We start from the raw sequence: 18,414 nt of genomic DNA on the forward strand, positions 1-18,414 counted from the left end.
ACCAAGGAACATCATCTAATGCCGCAATATTACGCTGAATGTGGGAGCTGAAAGTGGCTTCAATGTGGAAGTCATCAGCCCGATTTCTGAATTTTGCATGTGTCGCGCAAAATTTAGCAACAGTTCTCAGCGACCATCGGATAATGTCGGATTTGTCTGAACTATTGAATAGATTTGATACACATCTGGATGAAAATAACTCGAATTTGAGAAATTTCAGCTATTGAGCAATGGCTGTTGACTTCCATATTCAGCGTGTGATTCCGGCATTAATTTGTACTGATAACTTGCATCACTACTCAGATGTTAACATCTTGAAGAGAGACAGTCATTGTAAGCTGATTTGACCCTTTGGTTGTAAGAAATTAATTTTATAGCATAACGTCCAAAAAAACGCTGAGTGAGGAAGTTTACATGGAAAGACAAATAATGAGTAAAACCCTCTTTAATTTTCCTGAGGAAAGATACGCCTACTTCTTACGAATGGTGAGCTATTGCCTTTGTCACACTAACAATATTTTCTTTATAAATCGAAAATGTTGTAATGACCAGTCCAGTTTTGTCAATATTTGACCACCTACAAACAATTAATGGACTGATGTCAACTGAATATACTGATAGTGTGAACACGGCTGACAACAGGGGTGGGAGGAAAAGAATGCTAAAGTTTTTCTACGACAAGGTAGAATATTTATTATAACAAATTGAAAAGTATCTATATGATTCTTTCTTTCATAAAAGTTTGTTAAACACAGTAGTAAAAAGAATTCTATTAAGAGCTGCGTCTCAAGCACGATTCTCTTTGAACTCAAAAATAAGAGATAGAAATATCACCATACTTTTGACTTTGAGACAAATTTTACGATGGATAAAAGTTTTAACTACATACTCAAGGGTCGACTGTAAGACCTCTGATTATTGTATTCATCCAATGGACTCAGATTTTCATCAACAGCCCATTTACTCATTTGAAAAACCGGTTTCTGGTGAAAAAAAAGAGGACCGGGACTTAACCTATAGAACATTTGTGAGATGGGGCTGGATGATGTCATAACCAGTAATTTTTTTGGTCAATTTGTACAATTAACGGTTGCCCATAAGTTACCTCTTCTTAAAAATCAAAATTTTCAGACCATCTTCCTCTCCATGTCTCGTATGTCTGGAATCCCTTTAAAACATGTGTCACAATGTCCTTAGCGAGTCTCCTATAATAGGAATATATTCAGTTACAGAACATACTCGTACAGCTTTAACACATACTACACAACTGATTAGCTGTCAAAACTGGCAGGTCATTGGAAACATACAAGAGATAGAAAGACGGCATATTTATAATTAAATATTTTTAAGTTGAAAAAAGTAGGAAAGACGGCATAACATTCTGCAGTAAAAGGCAAGACCAATCTACACAGGTCAGCTATTCCTGGGAACGAGTTCCATGACCCTACTGCATATGGTCAACAGGAAATGCTGTGCGTTTCTTATGAAATCATTTTCAGAGTAATCAATTCTACATAATACAGACTAGCTATGGTCCTAGGAGTAGATTTCCAAAAGATGCGCGATGATTGACCTGAGTGGATTTATCATGGTGAAGATCTCCTTCCCTCCCCCTGTGCGAAGCCCTGCAAACTTGTACCGCTTTCCCCTCTTTGAGTGCCACTTAATTTATAGACAGCCGTAACAGGTATCAAAGTGCTTCATTTACAATCATAAGTAAAAAAATACAAGAACCTATTCTAATCACAGGATATTCACACTTAATCTAACATTGAGTCGATGATAGGTAGGTAATCGATAAAAAAGACAGGTAATTTTACGGTGATTCTTTACAATCTACAGTTAAGAGAATAGTTTTTGGTTAAATATCAAGAACAACCTCTACGGTAGATGTGAGTGGTGCTGGAAGTTCATTCCTCTTGACTTAAATTAACTATCACAGGACCGAAGTACGTGTCGAAGAATAAAATGACTCCAAGAATATTTATGTTTTTATATATATGAGAGAAAAAAAAGACCTCATTTGGATTAACGACAACTTTCCCCAGTGTTCCATACTCCATGCAAAGCTGAAGTCTCAGTTGGATGTGATATTGAATCACTGGCAAAAGAGAATGTGATAGGTCTGGAAGAAGTTCGGAATTCCACTGTTAACAGTAATACATATGCCCTTAGGCACTCCACATGGATAACTTGATCTGCCTCAGTTTTCACAAGGGTTATCTCGTGGAAAATACGTTGGATCTAAAGACTTAAGTGTTTGGACAAATTCGTTTTAGACTCATCCAAAGGCATAAATAATCAAAACGCAATTCTAGGACGGCTGCAACTGACTCACTTTTGATCTGCCATGAGACAAACATTGCTTGCAGGCAATTTGGTGGAGCTAACCCTCCATTTTACTATAATATTCAGTGAATGTACCCCGTAATTTTGGATTGAACTCATTTCGCACACTCAGCATTAACCAGAAACGCAAAATATGCCCGATCATGTGATCCACAGATCAATGAGGGAAATTTCGACTGAAATGCACTGAAGAGTCACCCAAAGAATTTTAGTGATTTGCGGACTTCTTCGACTGTTCACAAGGCATTGTGAGCACTCCTTGCAGCATAAAAATGAGATGATCCATTTAGGACATTTTTTGAGGACAAAGAGCAAAACAAATCGAAAAACTAGAAAAAGTGAGGATATTTTTGGAAAAGGAGAGAGGAAGAAATTTAAAAATGGCAATGAAGTTTTTTTTACTGCGGAACTCATTACATTCCTGCTGAATTCATCAAAAGGTTAGACGCTGTAGTCCAGAAACCCACAGAAATGAGATGCATACTAAGAAAGGGGTAAGCTCAACGAGGTGGTAGGATGAACCAATAAAAATTAACATCAAATCATCAAGATTGTATGCAATACACCATTTTGTCCTGAAATCAACTCATATCCTTGCAAAAATAGCAAAATCTTCACTAAAACAAGTTTTTCAATTGAAACTTTGAGCTCTAGATCTGAGCCTCGACAATTCTTTAAGTTAGGCGTAAAGTAATCATCATAACTGATAGGTACTGTGATAAACAAACTGATCAATGTCTAAAGAACAGTACTGCTAATTTATATTTTTGGGAAAAAGGGACAACTGATTTTTCTTCATATCACATGAAATTTGGCGTCACAGCGCTATAGCAGAAATCGCAAAATTTACAGTTGTCTGCACCCCACTTAAATTGACTGAAAATGGCTTTTAGTTCATTCTCCTAAAAGAGACTCAGGATTGAACTTAAGCAGTACTGTTTATTAGGCAATGAAAAGTGAAAAGATGAATAATAAACTTGACATTGCTTAGAAAAAGTACTTGCAATGCCTTCAATAACTAGGAACGATGATTTGGCTTTGTAGAAATACTAAACACAGAAGTGGTAATAAAACAAAATAAATAAGGAATATAAACACATAATCAAGTCAAGAGCCCTTCATCTGATGCTCTATTTATTTCTTCATCAAAACATTGACTTCTTTGATTGACATTTAGAGATCTCTTATTTAGTCTTATGATTGAACCGTCGATTAAATTTCACCGAACATTTGACTGCGGAAAAATAGCAAGGGCTCTTTGTGAGAGAGATCATTGCAAAAATAATATTCTATTCAGAAGAGAGAAAAGTTGAAAGAGGATACGCATACAGAACAGTAATAGATGTTCAGACTTACACTTGAAGAACACAAGGAAAATAGGTAATGACAGCAGCAGCCCAATTATTGAAACAATTTCGGCTCGATAAGACAAGACACAGCCCTATCTCAACCATTCGATACATTTCTTTTGATGTCTTATTGGGCAGCTTTAAACGTTCAATTATCGGCCAGCAGGGCCAAAATAAGGAGTGGGCCAGTTATGCCATGATGGGAACTGAATTCACGGTGTTTTTTTAATTTTCAGAGATCACGGTAACCAGAAGGAAGATGCATTTAAAATAGGAAAAAAAAAGAACTCAGATACCTCTAAATTCGAGATGGTGGACAAATGTAGGGGACTTTAGAAGCTGATCGCTGCAAATTAACAGTTTAGCATATCTTCGTGGATGTTTCTGTTAATTTATTTTTCCATTCATCCTGATGCAAAATCAGATATTCTAATTTTCTCTGCCATTTGACATAAAGCATATTTCACAGCTGCCTTCTTTGATAGAATAATATTAAATCACAGAAAAAATCTATTTGTGACACTATTTTAACAATGCAATTAATGACAGTAAAGGAGATGTCCTACCACCATTTTTCTCATTAGAGTTAACCGATCAACAGGATTTGTCTTTTCATTGAAAAAGGTTTTTGACAGAAGAAGCAATATTTCTCCGCCAAGACTCTTTTTGCAACACTTTAATAAATTTGTTGCTTATTTCCACTTAAAAACTATGGGAAATATTAAATCGTGACTCATTATTCAATGACTAAACTGACCCATTCTCTTCTACACAAAAGACAAGGTAAAGATTTTTCGATTCTGGGACACAGTATCCATAAGCACATAGACAATTATACAGATTGAAAACATTATCTGAATATTTTGGCATCAAACCTGACTTTAACCCTCTGTTTTTTTATTTTTTGTTCTCAGACTAAACTTAGGTAAGACGAGGGAATAAAAGGAATTCGCTATTCTATTCATTTTCTTCTAATGAATCAAGAATCATTGACTTGTTAGAATTGCTAAAAACAGTCTTGTGTTTTTCCTCTCTCTTGTCCTAATTACGGAAAACAAGCCCCGCAGTAATTAAGCACCAAATAAAGGGATAAGGCTGTTCATTTTTTTCATAAGTTTCATTTTTGTAAGAAAAGTACGAAATTTAAGCTCAGAAAAACTCAGAATTTTATGAAAACTTTAGTACTATGAACTTGATCAGTTGTTTATTAAAATACTGGCAAACAAATCAAGATTGGAAACGAGCTGCTGACTTTAAAATTCAGACATTTTACAATCATTTTGATGCCAAAACACTTCCATGATTGAAAAATTAGATACATACCTTATAAAATTTGAGGAGATATTGAAAAACACCTCAATTATACTTAAGGTTATGCTTTATAAACAGGTGATGTTAGGAAGAGTCTGTTGGCTCTGTCCCGAAATAACGATCTCCAAAGTTACCGATCCCAGGTAACACATAAAACTTTTCATTGATTTCTGGATCTATAGCTGAGGTTACAATTCTGACTTGTGGAAACGCATAGGCGATAGTATGCACACCTGCGAAAAAAAAGCTTTAATTATTCAGATGAATTATTAGAACATGGCTTGCACAACCTCAAGAATTTTTTATTCTACAGAATTTTCAAGCACTTTTCACAACCTTTTTCGTAATTTTTTCCTAACTGTACAGTTTCCTCCTTGTATCAAAAGAGTCCAAGTTTGGAATTTTTGTTTCACTTTGAAGGTAGATCTCAATTTTTTTTGTAAATAGGATGCCTTCCACAGCAATCTTTTTGATGTCAAATACTTTATCATTTTTTAAAAGCGGGCATTTTGTTTTGATGGAAGGTATTTAAATCGTAAAGAGAAAAATTCAAGCACTTGTTAAGCATCTTTTAAAAATTCAAGCACTTTTTAAGTATTTTTTAAGGCCACACAAAGCATGTAGGACCTTCTTAAACATATTTTTTTCTTCTTTTTGTTTCATTAGTATGTATATAACAGATAGGCATAAAAAGTAACTGTCTACCTAAGAAGGGACAACAGTGGCAAGGCATTTAGAAACGAGGCATTAGTATCATAGCTAAGAGGAGTGTATCATGGACAAAAGGTCCAAAAAAGTCAAACCAGACTTGATTCCAGTCAATAAGATTTTGTAGTTTAACAACCATTGTTTTAGAAAAATACAATTTGAAGTTTTATTCAAAACCGAAAATTTTATGATTGATTTTTGATGGATTCAAACTGGATGCCCTATTGAACAACAAGCTGGTGCCATCTACAAAATAAACTGTAACTTGCAATTGAAGCTATTTAGAAATCATTTTGCAGCTCCAGTGGAAATGACTTGAGGAAATGACTGCATGGTCACATGTACAAATGATAGGAAAAAACGCAATTACATGGGGCACTGTTTTATGTAATTTGCAAAAAAAGTTGGCTATTGAGTCTTGGAACATTGCCTGAGAAGCTCTGGAAACGATACACATCATCAAGAATACAGGTGTTCTATGCAAATTTAGAGCTGACATAGACGGATTGAGTGCTTCCTATTACCAGTGTTTCTGTTTCTGGAGTTGGTATTGCTCTAGAATAATTCGCCAAGGGTCAGTTATTTTTGTGGACCAGTTTTGAAGTCCTACGGACCATTGGGTGCAGGAAGTTCAAATGCAAAGCATTGCTCATGAGAAGCCAAATCCACATCATACTAGCTGCAGTCAAGTAAGAGCTGGGTGGGGAAGTGCCTTTGAAAAAGATCTGTAATGACCGTGACACGTATGATTGGTTCTGGTAGTGCCCCTTTGTCCATCCTTTTTCTGTCTTACGGTTTAAATTAATTCCTACCTCAGTCAGTTGTATATCTATTTCCAGGTTTTCACTTTTTTTTTATTTTTTACTGTAGTTGCAGTTGAGCACCAACACGGAATCGGCCCAAAACGTCTTGGTGGTGTTTATACTTTTTAAAGTTTTGCTGTACACATTTTTTGAGGAAGGATTTTATTTGTATTTAATCGTAGAACCAGGTTATTATGGTGTGTTTTCCTCATCACTTTACCTGATTGATAAAAGAATAACAGAAATCACTGAAGGACAGACTGAGAAAAAGGTAAAACTCACCTGATTCTGCCATTAAAAGAGATACTACTAGAATATTTTCTTCAGGAACATCATGATCTAACAAAACTCTAATGGCCATCATAGCTGCAGCACCCGTCGCAACTGTTGCATCCATTAAAATAACTTTATAGTCTTTTATATCTTTTGGTAACCTTAAATAAAAAAGCTGCAACATAAAAATGCTTTTGATTATTTCTATTAATCATTTTTCCTTTTCTTTTCAATTTGTCTTTAGAAAAATACATTTAAATCAAATCTAGACACAAGACATGGAGTAAAACACTGAATTCAATAATATGTAGAAAAGTACATAGTTCAAACTTTTTCAATAGTTCTTCACTTATTCTCATTGAAGGGAATTTCAGAATTTTTAAATTTTGCCATAAACTTTAAGTTTTGGGTTATGATAAAAATAACGAACTTGTTTCACTGAGCAAGAAAGTACTGTTTCAATTGAGTTAAATATTATGAAAAAAAAAAAAAAAAACACTAACCTCTGGCTCTCCAGATTCTCGGTTGGTCTGAATTAAGATTTTTCCGATACGAATATCTTTGCATACGTCTCGAACAGCTTGTTCCATCGTTTCACCTGCCCGTAAAATTGAAACTCCACAGATTTTATCACTAGCACACCGTTTTCCTTCATAGATTTGTCCTTGAGGAGTTTCAATGGTTCGCTCCTAGAAGCCAAAAGTTGAGTAAAACTTATAAGAAATTTGAGCATGAAAAGTAATGTTAAACATGCACCACTTTACTAATTTGCTGCAGATTTTGTCAATTTAACGCTGAAACATTTTGCTTTAAAAATGGTCTGACATTTATCTTGGTTCTCTGAATCATTCTCTTGTGGAAGCTCGATTCAAACGTTTGAAACATATGTATTAGAAGAGAATGACCCAAATCGATAGAGAAACTGCCGGATTAGGAATCTCAGTTTGCAGCATTGCAGACTTTCTGCCATTCTTTATTTCACAGGTAAATCAAAAATTACTCAGTCACTAAACGTAGTTCATGAAAACTTTGGGAAATTTTGTTTGCTACATGAAGAATGATCGGTGAAAATTCTGAGCCATAGTGTTACTTCAGTGTTCTTAAAAAAATAAAATAGGTGTGGCGATTTTGAAACACCTTTTTAGCAGTTTCAACGTCGAAATGGTTTAAGTTAATTGAGATGATACGTGAGAAAGATTGATGGCAGTTTGAGAGATTGTTGATCTACTTCGGGTAGATTTTCTTAAATCTCTCTTTTGACGAGCCAGGTTATGGATAACTAATACAAAAGTGCCTCCAAACAGAAAACATTTGAAAAATGTAATATGGACAGCACAGATAGTCTATTAAAAGAGTAAATTTCAGAATTTTCTGCTGTGCATTATATGATTTTTGTGAGATCCTCTGAGAAGTCAACGTAGTTCATTGTATATCTTGTGCGCGTAAGACCTATTCCTGCTAACTATGCCTTCTATCGTGTATTTGCTGGGCTATCATTGAGCACAAATCGCTGTGTTTAATTATCTTGAGTGAAAAAATGGAGATCCACCTTGCTAATAGACTTCCTGAGGCCAGCGATGGACTACTTGAGTTACAGGGTCTATATATATTTGGTTGTATTCAATATGACAAGTTCAAAGTAAATATATTGTCAATTAATTAAATATGAGTACATAGGTACTATGATAAAATATAGTCTTACCTCAAAGGGAAGTAAGGATAACGCGTACTCAATGACCAAACGAATAAGTCTTTTGGAGTAAAATATAAATTCATCTCTAGGCGTGTCCTTATTCCTGATAAAAGTGTGGAGTCCCTTGATCTGCGGAGTTTCTGGTAACTGGAACAACGATGTTGGCAGAGGCTGACCATTGTATGCAAGGGCTAACTGTTCTCTGACTTTGAAACCTCGCTAAAAAAGTGAAAGAAAGAAGGCACAGTTAGAAGACATTCGATCAAAGATTGTATTAAAATTAGGAGCACTAAAAACTAATGCTATAAGAATAAATATAAAAAAAGGTAATAATCAGTCAGTTTTTCTGAAAAATACAAGAGTATTCTTGTTTTTAGTACACTGCTATCCAACCATTAAAAAAATGCTAGGATGTCAAAGTCATTGACATTGTTCAAAAATTAGATTTGAAGTAATTCCAGACCATATGTAATTGATCTCTTTAAATTATTATCAATTGCTTGATTAATCTAAATTTCAGGTTTGAAAAGTAATCATTTTGCTGCATGAGGAGGAGTCTATTACAGATTTTTGTTGAACTCCAGACAGGGTAAGTAAAGGATTAAAATGGTCATCAAAGGTCATTGATGTGTAGACGAAAGTAGCTGAACTGTCGAAAGACAGAAACTGATGTACTCCTACAGTTTATGTACTTGCTTCATTCAAGTTAATGATCCAAGTCTTAGCTCTAGTCAGAGATAAAAAAATCCCATCGTTAGAGAGGATGTTGCAACAAAAATTGCATATCCTCATTTCTGCGCAAATATGATTTTAGACTTAACAATTTAAACAAATAAGTTTAGAGCCGATTTGATTAACACATTCCCTGCCAATAGGATCTAGCACATAAGTTCCCATTGGGTCAGGAAACTGAAAAAAAAACAACAACATCAATTTACGATGATGGTAAATTGTTTGTTTACATGTATTGAAAATTGATGTGACATTGCGTCCATAATACGCACTTCATGAATAGTTTGATGATAGACCCATAAATGAGGTTCTTACCACTCGGCAGTGTAATTAAAACACACTGCGGAAATAATAAGTCATCACGACCCTAGGACCAGAAAAAAGGTCAGTACAATCCGCTTTCCGTCCATGGTAAAAGGAATCCGGTTCAAATCACATGCATGTAGACGAATTAACTATTTTAAGTAAAATTAACGAGAGGAGCTTTTAAGGGTGTCTCAAATGAGTAAAGCAAGAAAACTTACCAACTGGAGCTGTGTGTGAACATGTTGTACTATAAGTGCGATGGCAACTTCATTTTCTCCACCACGAGGAACAATAATATCTGCATGCACCATTGCAGGGGCTATGTAGTGTGTGAAAGCTGGTTTCACCATGGTACAATACTGTTTAAGTACGCCATCCAAGTCTCGACCTCTTGCAACAATGTCTCGCTGAAGTCGACGAGCCAAGCGGACATCGGCATCTGTATCAACAAATATTTTCAAATCCAGCATCTGTAAAAGGAAAAGACAACATTAGTCCACAATAAAATACCAATTCATAAAATCTGACTAATTCGTTTTAGTATGAGGAATGAGTACCTTTTTTTTCTCTTTTGGTGTGTGTGTCGCACTAGGTGCTTTCAAAATTTCCAGGGGAATACCCAGATTTGTAGAAAAATTTTGCCTGACAACAAAGATAGATTCTTAAAGGTTGCTTACATTTTTGAAATAGTGACTTCATAGGAAAAAGGGCTAAAGAGCTGTAGGACTCAAAATTGAGAAACTGGTATCAGTGCTTCAAAGAGTGTTTCACGCTTCTTTTAGAGCAAAAATTCCCAGAAATTTTCGACAAACCCAGAGTGAGGACACTAGTAAGTTTGTAGTTTAAAAAAACATTGGTAAAAGTGACTGTAGTTTTGGGAAAAAGCAACTTGGAGTTTTAATCTTAGTCCTGAGGGTTAAAACTGTGGGATTAAAATACCTGCGCTCTTTTCATTAGCACAGAAACAAACTAATTCCCTCACAAATTATTTTTTAACACTCCAGAATGCTTTTGCTAGAGAATTTCATATTTTATACCCAACAGGACAAAAATTGTCCTCTTCCAAAATTTGCCTTTTAGCATCAGGTTCCTTAGCCCTGATGAAGGTACAATTTTACAGACTGCTTTAAATGCAGAATGATGCAAACACACAAAAGAGAAGATTGCTCTTCCATTCGAGCAGCATCTCTCATTGGATTTCACTACAGATTTTAAAGATGAAACTTCAAAAAAATGAAACTTTGATAGAAAATTAAAAAAACAAGAAACTCATAAACAGTGTTCTGCCTTCCCTGGGCGCCATGTGCCAAATGCGCCTAAAAATTGGGGGGGCCGAGCCATTGTGACGCCAAAAAAATTTGACAGATCTAACTCGCAAATGGGAAGCAGCGGTAGCGATGAAGCGCTCTCTATACTCACTGTTTGCAGCATCGCCACGGCCTGTATGCAAAAATTTAATTTGGTTCCTAAAAAGTAGTTGATGGCTCCTAAAAATTGGGCTTTCCAGCCAAGGTGGCTTCTAAAATTTTAGGGGGAAGGCAGAACACTGCTAGAAAGTTACTAGAATACATTTTACACTTTAAAGCGAATACAAACCTTCAAAACCTCTTTATTATAAAAACCTAGAATTCCTTCAAAAATAATAACGTTAGCACCATACATTGTTTTCTGTAAGAAAAAAAAAGAGAAAAGATTATGATAGGAAAGAACTTTTGATTGAAAAGAAATCAAATGATCTCAATAGAGAATTTGCAGGTGTCTGAAATTTGATGAATTTCGTGTTTAAGTGGAAACTACTGATGTGAGTGAACTGAACACGAGGATACCCTTGGTTCATGAATTGGATAATTATTGGAGAAGATATGACAAAATTATCTAATCTGCTAAAATACATGTGTTTAAATGGGAAATACTGCCAGATGACGTCACCAGGTGGTGCATTTTCTCCTTTTTAAATCAGCTTTTATACTATTTCCCATGTCAGAAAAAAAATATAAAAAAATACTGTGAAATCAGCTCTTTAAGCACTTTCAGATGAAGCAATAAAACATTTGCATGCAAATTCTCCATTGGTCATGAGAACACATAAATATATGTTTTTACTCGGAAATAAGTTCAAAACATACAAAATTACTTTTTTAACATATTTACACATATGAAGGATAATGCATAAGCTGCTACAAGATTCGCCGAAAAGAAGGCCCTCAGAAACCTTACAGACAATAGTGCCTGGTTTCTGAAAGAAAACATGTCTTGGAACAATTTAACAATTTCAATGCTCAATTTTCATCATTATTTCCCTAGATGAAATAATTCACATGTTATGAATGCCACTGTAATGGCTTTGGAGACTGTATAGTCATTGGTGCAGTGCCCAACAAAAAATTCCAGGGTTGCATAATGAAAATTGTCATAGTGCCCTGGCTGCAACTCTAAAAATACATACATAGTCAGCAGCACAGCTACAATCTGTCTGCAGGGCTTCCATTTCGACAAAAACACGGGCTTTCCACAAAGTTTCTCACAAGTGAAAACAAAATATATCTCTTACCGTTTTGCTTTCTCTGGTGTGAGTGACAAAATTATAAACCGGAACGTTGACATTTTTGCCATCTTTGAGACGTTGCAAAGTTTGCAATAACAAATCAAAATCGAACGCATCAGGATGATCAAAGTTGTACTCATTTAAAGCAGATTTCTTATGCTGCTCTTCATTTAAAACCTAAAAGAAGAAAATATGAGAAATCAGCGGCCACGGAAAGTTTAGAACATACTATAGAATATCTTAGAGGAACTATTACTATCAAGATAAGAGGAGAGAGGTCAATAGAAGTTTTTGTTCTCATTTGACTCATGAAAAATTTTAGGGTTTTATCCCCCCCTGGACAAAAACGGAATTAGAACAAGCGGTTTTCCCTCAAAGAAACAGATATTCTAAATAGAACGTAGAGGTAAGGTTGCGATTTATCACACTATTTTGCATCTTAGATAAAAAATCAATAAAATCATAAAACCAGTTTTTATGAGCTCTCCTGGTATGGCATCATGAAATTCAATGAATGCCACTACATAATGCTTCCCATATAAATTAGAATGATGTCCCCGGAGTGAAAAATGTGACCTGACCTATCCCTCTAGCTTTCACTTAATTTCCGTGTCTGGTTCCCTGTCTGAGATCCACTTTTGGAAATCAAGTGGTATTTAGCTGAGTATCATTATTCAGTCATACCTGAAACTGTAAAAGCCACAGTAAAGAACGACGTACCTCAATAACAGTGTTTCAACATTTCTGCTCCTACATTATTTTTTCAAAAAGAAACAGGTCAACTATGTAGCTTGAAATCTATGCAGAATATTCTGCTTAGACAGAGGAAAAATCAAGGAAGTATTCAAAGAAATTACATTGACTACTTTTTTAAGAAATAAAGTATGACAGGAAGTCTGCAACAATGCAAACAGAGACACTTTTGTGGTTTCACACTCTGGCTATCAATTTATGATCAATACTTATACCCAAAAATTGTGTGACTAGCCATGTTTAATTTAAATCCACTGGGCATGAGTGTCACATAATGCATACAGTGGTTGTGTTGGGCAGAGAGGTGAAACCTTGAATAAGAACGACTAATGACAGATATTTTAAAAACACTTTGTGCAAAACAAGGGAAAAACTAAAAATTTCACTGGCATCTTTGCAAGAGTCAATGCAAAATCTCTTTTGCTTTCTGTAGCCCCCTTCTTTCCTTCCACATGAAGTTTGAGAGATACAAGCAGCAATTCTGAGATGCTTGTTAGGATTTTGGATCCTTTTTTAACTGAGGCAAGAGCATAAGTTAGAACTGCTGTGCTAAAGAGGAACGCCGTATGAACATTCGAGAGTTGCCAAATTTCTTTCGGTAAAATGTTTATCTTTGAGGAAAATTATGAATATTTTTTCTTGAAATTTTCAGACACTTTAGATCAAATTACAAAGAAAATTACTGAAGAAATTGGCAGAGCAATGTTCAAATATTTTCCTGAAAATTGGTGATTTGCCAAGGTAAATGTGGCAACGCCTGGAGGCTCATACGACGTTTTTCCTTAGCACGGCAGAGATCTTCTTACACTCATAGGATTAAATTCCAGCCTATGTTCAACTATTCATCCTTGCTAAGTTGTGCTAATTAATATGACCTTCCGATATCATATTCAACATTCTCAGGCATTTAATTCCATCTATTTAACAGTTCAGTCTGAAAACTATGCAAAGCAGTTTAATTAACACTGACCTTGTAAAAGGAATCCATACTCAGCAGAGTCACCCAGTGAATATCTAGCTCTTCGATGATTTTTGTTGCAACAGTGGTTTTACCTGAAGCACTGCCTCCACAAATGCCTGCGAAAAAGACAAAGTAAAAAAAATTAAGGCAAAAAGTAAAAAAAAATGTATAAAATGAACACTTATGTAAGTAATATTACACTGTTGTAATTTTCATTATTGTTCACTGATTTTGTTTCCTTTTGCAAGATAGAAAATTATAGTGATTAAATTTTATTTTTATGTGAACGACGAATGCTCATCTTTTTGAGACAAACTGACATTGGAAATTTTCAACATGTTGATAAAGATCTGCAGATAAAATTAATGAAGGAACATGTCTTGTGTGTGTATAAAGGGCTCACAGTGCTTGCTGAATTCTATGTTCTCTCTGTTTGCCCTGTGTTTTATTCAAATTTCCTCTACGTCTCAATGGTGAGTAATAAAAAAGCTAGAATTATCAGCTTTTTTACTCTTTAGATGTTACAATTTTCTCCTGTCATAGCTATAGAGAGTCTAGTTGAGGAGCTTGGAGGACAAGGCACATAAGTGCAGTTTTTAAAAAAATTGAGATATTAATGATTTCGAGTAGAGCTAGTCTTAGTGCATACTCTGTGAAAAATTTGCTCCCAAATCCTAATTTTTAAGCATTGAGTCAGTTTGATCTTTCTTTCCGTCATTAGGATCCATGTCATTTTGAAATGTCAAACACGTATTTTTCAAAACTGCAAAACTGCAAAAACTGCACCTAAGTAAGTGCCTTGTTCTCCAAGCCCCTCAAATCTCTTTGTTAGTAGGATATTTTTCTAAAAATCCAATGTTTCTTGGGTTTTTCCCCCCAGGGGTGTAGAAGAAATTTTTCTCCTTTTCTCATTAGAGATCCGAGATTACCTTTCCTAAAAATATGATTTCAGGAAGCCATCAAAAAAGTAAAAAATATGAACAATAGTGTTTTTGACCAGATTATGTGAATGTCAACAAATTTTACATCCACTACCACGTATCTATTCAAAATTGTAGCTCACCTTTAAGAGCACTTGCACTGTATGAGGTAATATTTTAGTTTCATAAGAATAAACTATGACTATTTTTCGAGGGGGAAAAAAATTTAAAATATGGTTAACAAAAGTACTTCCTTTTCTAATCACTTCTGCCTTTCCTAATGAGACCAGCGATGCAGGCTTTATGCTTTCTCATTTTTTTCTCATGCCTCATTTTAATTCTAAAAAATTGAATTTCTGGTATTTTTTATATGCTAGGACTTCACTGAGAGCTGCGCTTTGTTTGAGTAAGAGGGATGATCCGTAAACCAAAACGCTTGACCCATGAACATTCGCAATTAACAGTCGCACAAGTGATGCCTTGCCGCAGCTGACTTTAAAATAAGACATTGATGTTTATTAAACCATGAGAAGCCAAAAAAAAAAAAAAAAAGTAATAGCTTACCAATGATGAATGGACGTACATAATCTCCATCAGAGTTATACCATGGAGGCCGCCCTGCTGTGTAAATAGTTCTCTTGTGACTCCTTAGGACGGATTCAGCGGAGGTCTTCTTATGAGACAGGTTGACAGAGGTTGTTCGTTTCCGCGCTGTTCTTGGGGATTTAATGGAAGTGCGAGACTGTGGGCGCGGAGATTGAGGTGGTGATGCTGGCAATTCATGACACCCGTAAAAAAATTCATTTTGTCCTACATCCCCTAAGTCACTTGAATCACTGAAAAAAGAGAGAAAAATTAAGAACCGTACAAAATAAAAGTAAACAACAAAGCGCAGTAAAGCTGTAATGTTGGTGAAGAAAATGATAGGCAACAGAAATGTTCAGTCTTGTCCTGCTGCTAAGACTGAAGAGCTTGTGTAATTAGCTTCCTATTCACAAACTTGTCCATCAACTGTGGTCTTTCTAACATCAGTTTAGATTTGTCAACCCTCAGAATGTGCTGCCTGGGGATTGAGATCTCTAGTGTCAAGTTGCATCAAATGATTCAATTCTCAAGACCTTAAATGCTCATTCAGGGTCCACAAGCTCCTTCAAAGGATAAGGATCAGATAGTTTTGTAGACAAGCTGCACATGCAGTGCAAAGACCAAGCTTAACATTCTTTAAAGCTCAATGATAATCTTTCGGTAAGTAATTTAGTAAAAAAAAAGGAAGAAAAAAAAAATTCACAGCATGGCAAATCTCAAGTTGAGACATCCGATCCTGTTATGATGGGTTCACTGCTTAGATTATCGAGATCCACAGAGCACAATAGAGAATTTTAGAGAACAGAATACAGTAAGTAACTTAAGGCAAATAGAATGCAACTGCAGGTCTACGATGACCACTCACTGAAGAGTGAACCTGGCAGTGTACACAAACCTTGAAAAAACAAAAGGTGCTAATTGACTACTTAGAAGATCCACTATTTGCACTTCTATGCTCCACTGCAACTGTAGTAAGCATCAACATACGAGTTCCGGCACAAGCAACTTTAGAAGGGTAATATTGCTTTAAAAATAAGTTAGTCAACATAGGGCTTGAAACATGTGCTTCATGAAAGAGATCCCACATTGCGAAGGTCCACTCGGAAAACCTCATTGCATCAGAGCCATTGATATAGGCTCAGCTGCAAAACTAAAATACTTCAAGGATGCTATGTCAAGGAAAATTGCAACAGCCAGATTTCTCAGCATGTACTTGTCCGTGTAAGCGAATCAACAGTTGACATGGGGATTTGAGGGACAATGGCAGAGAGACATCATTACACAACCTTGGACAGTACTTTGAATGATTGCAAACGAGCATGAAAAGTTCCACATCAAAGCAAGGAAAACTGCTCGCCGTAGAATTGAGACTAATTACAGTAATTTACCTTATGGAGCTGGCAGAGCTAGCTGAGCTGGGAGGTTCGAATGTTGTTTGAAGGTTTGCTGCCATACCCTCAGTTGTTCTGAGCGCCGGGAAAATTGACGAGAGATTGAGATGTTCCTAAAATATTGATACGATGGTAGTTGTGAGCACGGTCATTCCAGTTTGTTTACAATGAAAATGCAAATGAGAGAAATATTTCGAAATGTAAGCGAGAGGCAACGTGAGTGAACTCGAACTGTTCGTACTACGTATCAAAAAGCACGTACATCCCGTAAGGAAACACAAAACACAACACATCGAAAACAACAACACGATCGTCGAGAGTTTGGATTTTAATTATTTCTGCACTAATATTTCCAAAGACATATATTTCACATCTAGATAAGGTGGATTGCCAATTATCGATACTATCCACAGACTGTCCAGCTTTTTGGGGTAACGTAACCAGTTTGTTGGCTTAAATTTTAAGCGTCTTTGAGAAGAACTTAGTTCATTCTGACATTGTTGAGTCCATATAAAATTTAAAAAATTCTAGTGAAGAACTGTGTGCAGCCCGTTTAGGAGTCCCCAATATTTTGTGTCAATCTGTGTGGCAGTGACCGTTCAGGCCAATTTTTAATAATTTCAAATAAGTTAAAGATACAGTCCTACAATTTCAGTAGTGTCTTGCCAGTGGGTCAGCTCTTTTAGTATTTGTGTCTCCAGATATCCGTCGAAGTTCATCCATGTGGAGCTCCTGTACCGAAGTGTCTTGCGTCCCCCGTCCCTGACTTCATTCGTATCTGTTTTTTTCCGAGTCACTTGAACAGCTTACTCTTATTTTCATTTAAAATCTTCCAAAAGGTCTGATGTTTGATCTCAACAGTTAACTTATCATAATTTAGTCAGGCCAATTTGTTCATCCTGCATGAATCATCTTGTTACGTCTCATTCCTCTCAATACGTGTGTAGTCCTGGCAGCTTGATTTGGCTTGACGCTAGTTTGTTCACACTTTAAATTGAAGACCCCACTAACTCCAGTTGAGAAATCAAGAGATAACGGGAGTATAAGGAGTCTCCGACAAGGAAGCTTAGCCACTGAAAGTTTTCTTGATAACCCAGCATTTGGATAAATGATAACAGCAATTCAAACCGCAGGTTTGCTTGGTTTCAAGAAACCTTATTGGCAGCCTCTAAAACAAGCCACTAATTAGTGGCAATTGCTCCAAATCCTTGGTAACTAACATCATCACTCTATCTTTGAGCAGAGGTAAGTGAAATTGTCGTAACATCTTATGTCGTTAATAACTCTTGTAACTTATGTCGCAGCTGACAATGGAAGTACCTAGAGAAAAATAGTCTCATATTTGAGGTTTTACATTTTCTGCTATCGCTGTCCAAATTACCAGAGACCTGAGTTGTTGGTGAGACCCACAGCTCAGCAAAACTTCGGCCTCTGCCTCCTAAAATTTTTCCTTTTCATCATTGGGCCCTATTTGTACACTTTAGTACCTACTCTGAAAAGCCGCTTTCTGCTGACTTCAACCGGTCAAGGGCCGGGAGAAAGGCAACAAAATGCGTGATATAAAGATAACTTCAGCGGCCTCGTCATATCGTTGGGTTTGTTCTAATTATCTTTTGTGAACATTAAAAAAAGTCGCTTGGTACCAAACGTCAAAATAATCAACGACTCTCAGGCCATCCTAGTCACCTTATTGGCTACTAATCCCTAATTAATGATCACCATCTCTTCTTTCTTG

At 35.9% G+C, this 18,414-nt stretch overlaps 2 protein-coding genes across 5 annotated transcripts in view; one reads left to right on the forward strand and one right to left on the reverse strand.

Annotated features, from left to right (window-relative positions):
* Positions 1 to 664: 664 nt before the first annotated feature.
* Positions 665 to 16,977, reverse strand: l(2)k01209 (uridine-cytidine kinase-like lethal (2) k01209). 2 transcript variants are annotated; one of them, XM_019056199.2, is made up of 10 exons: positions 16,677 to 16,977; positions 15,268 to 15,539; positions 13,793 to 13,899; positions 12,076 to 12,246; positions 11,121 to 11,192; positions 9,743 to 9,994; positions 8,496 to 8,705; positions 7,297 to 7,482; positions 6,803 to 6,968; positions 665 to 5,242 (listed from the first exon to the last, which is right to left on the reverse strand). In XM_019056199.2, the coding sequence occupies exons 1-10, from the start codon at positions 16,739 to 16,741 to the stop codon at positions 5,094 to 5,096; spliced, it is 1,650 nt and encodes a 549-aa protein (XP_018911744.1). In that variant the 5' UTR covers positions 16,742 to 16,977; the 3' UTR covers positions 665 to 5,093. The 2 variants fall into 2 exon arrangements, with proteins under 2 accessions (XP_018911744.1, XP_018911745.1); XM_019056200.2 differs by lacking the exon at positions 16,677 to 16,977 and adding an exon at positions 15,992 to 16,126.
* Positions 13,829 to 18,414, forward strand: part of LOC109040300 (touch insensitive larva B) — a 34,958-nt gene continuing 30,372 nt past the window's right edge. Inside the window, exon 1 of one of the 3 annotated variants that reach the window (XM_072299243.1) lies at positions 13,829 to 13,968. The gene's annotated coding sequence lies outside the window, so the exon portion shown is untranslated. Of the gene's footprint in view, positions 13,969 to 13,995; positions 14,257 to 18,414 lie in introns of those variants that run through there. The other 2 variants (XM_072299242.1, XM_072299240.1) reach the window with 2 other exon arrangements.

The sequence above is a fragment of the Bemisia tabaci genome, chromosome 4 (assembly GCF_918797505.1).
Source record: "Bemisia tabaci chromosome 4, PGI_BMITA_v3".
Classification (NCBI taxonomy): domain Eukaryota; kingdom Metazoa; phylum Arthropoda; class Insecta; order Hemiptera; family Aleyrodidae; genus Bemisia; species Bemisia tabaci.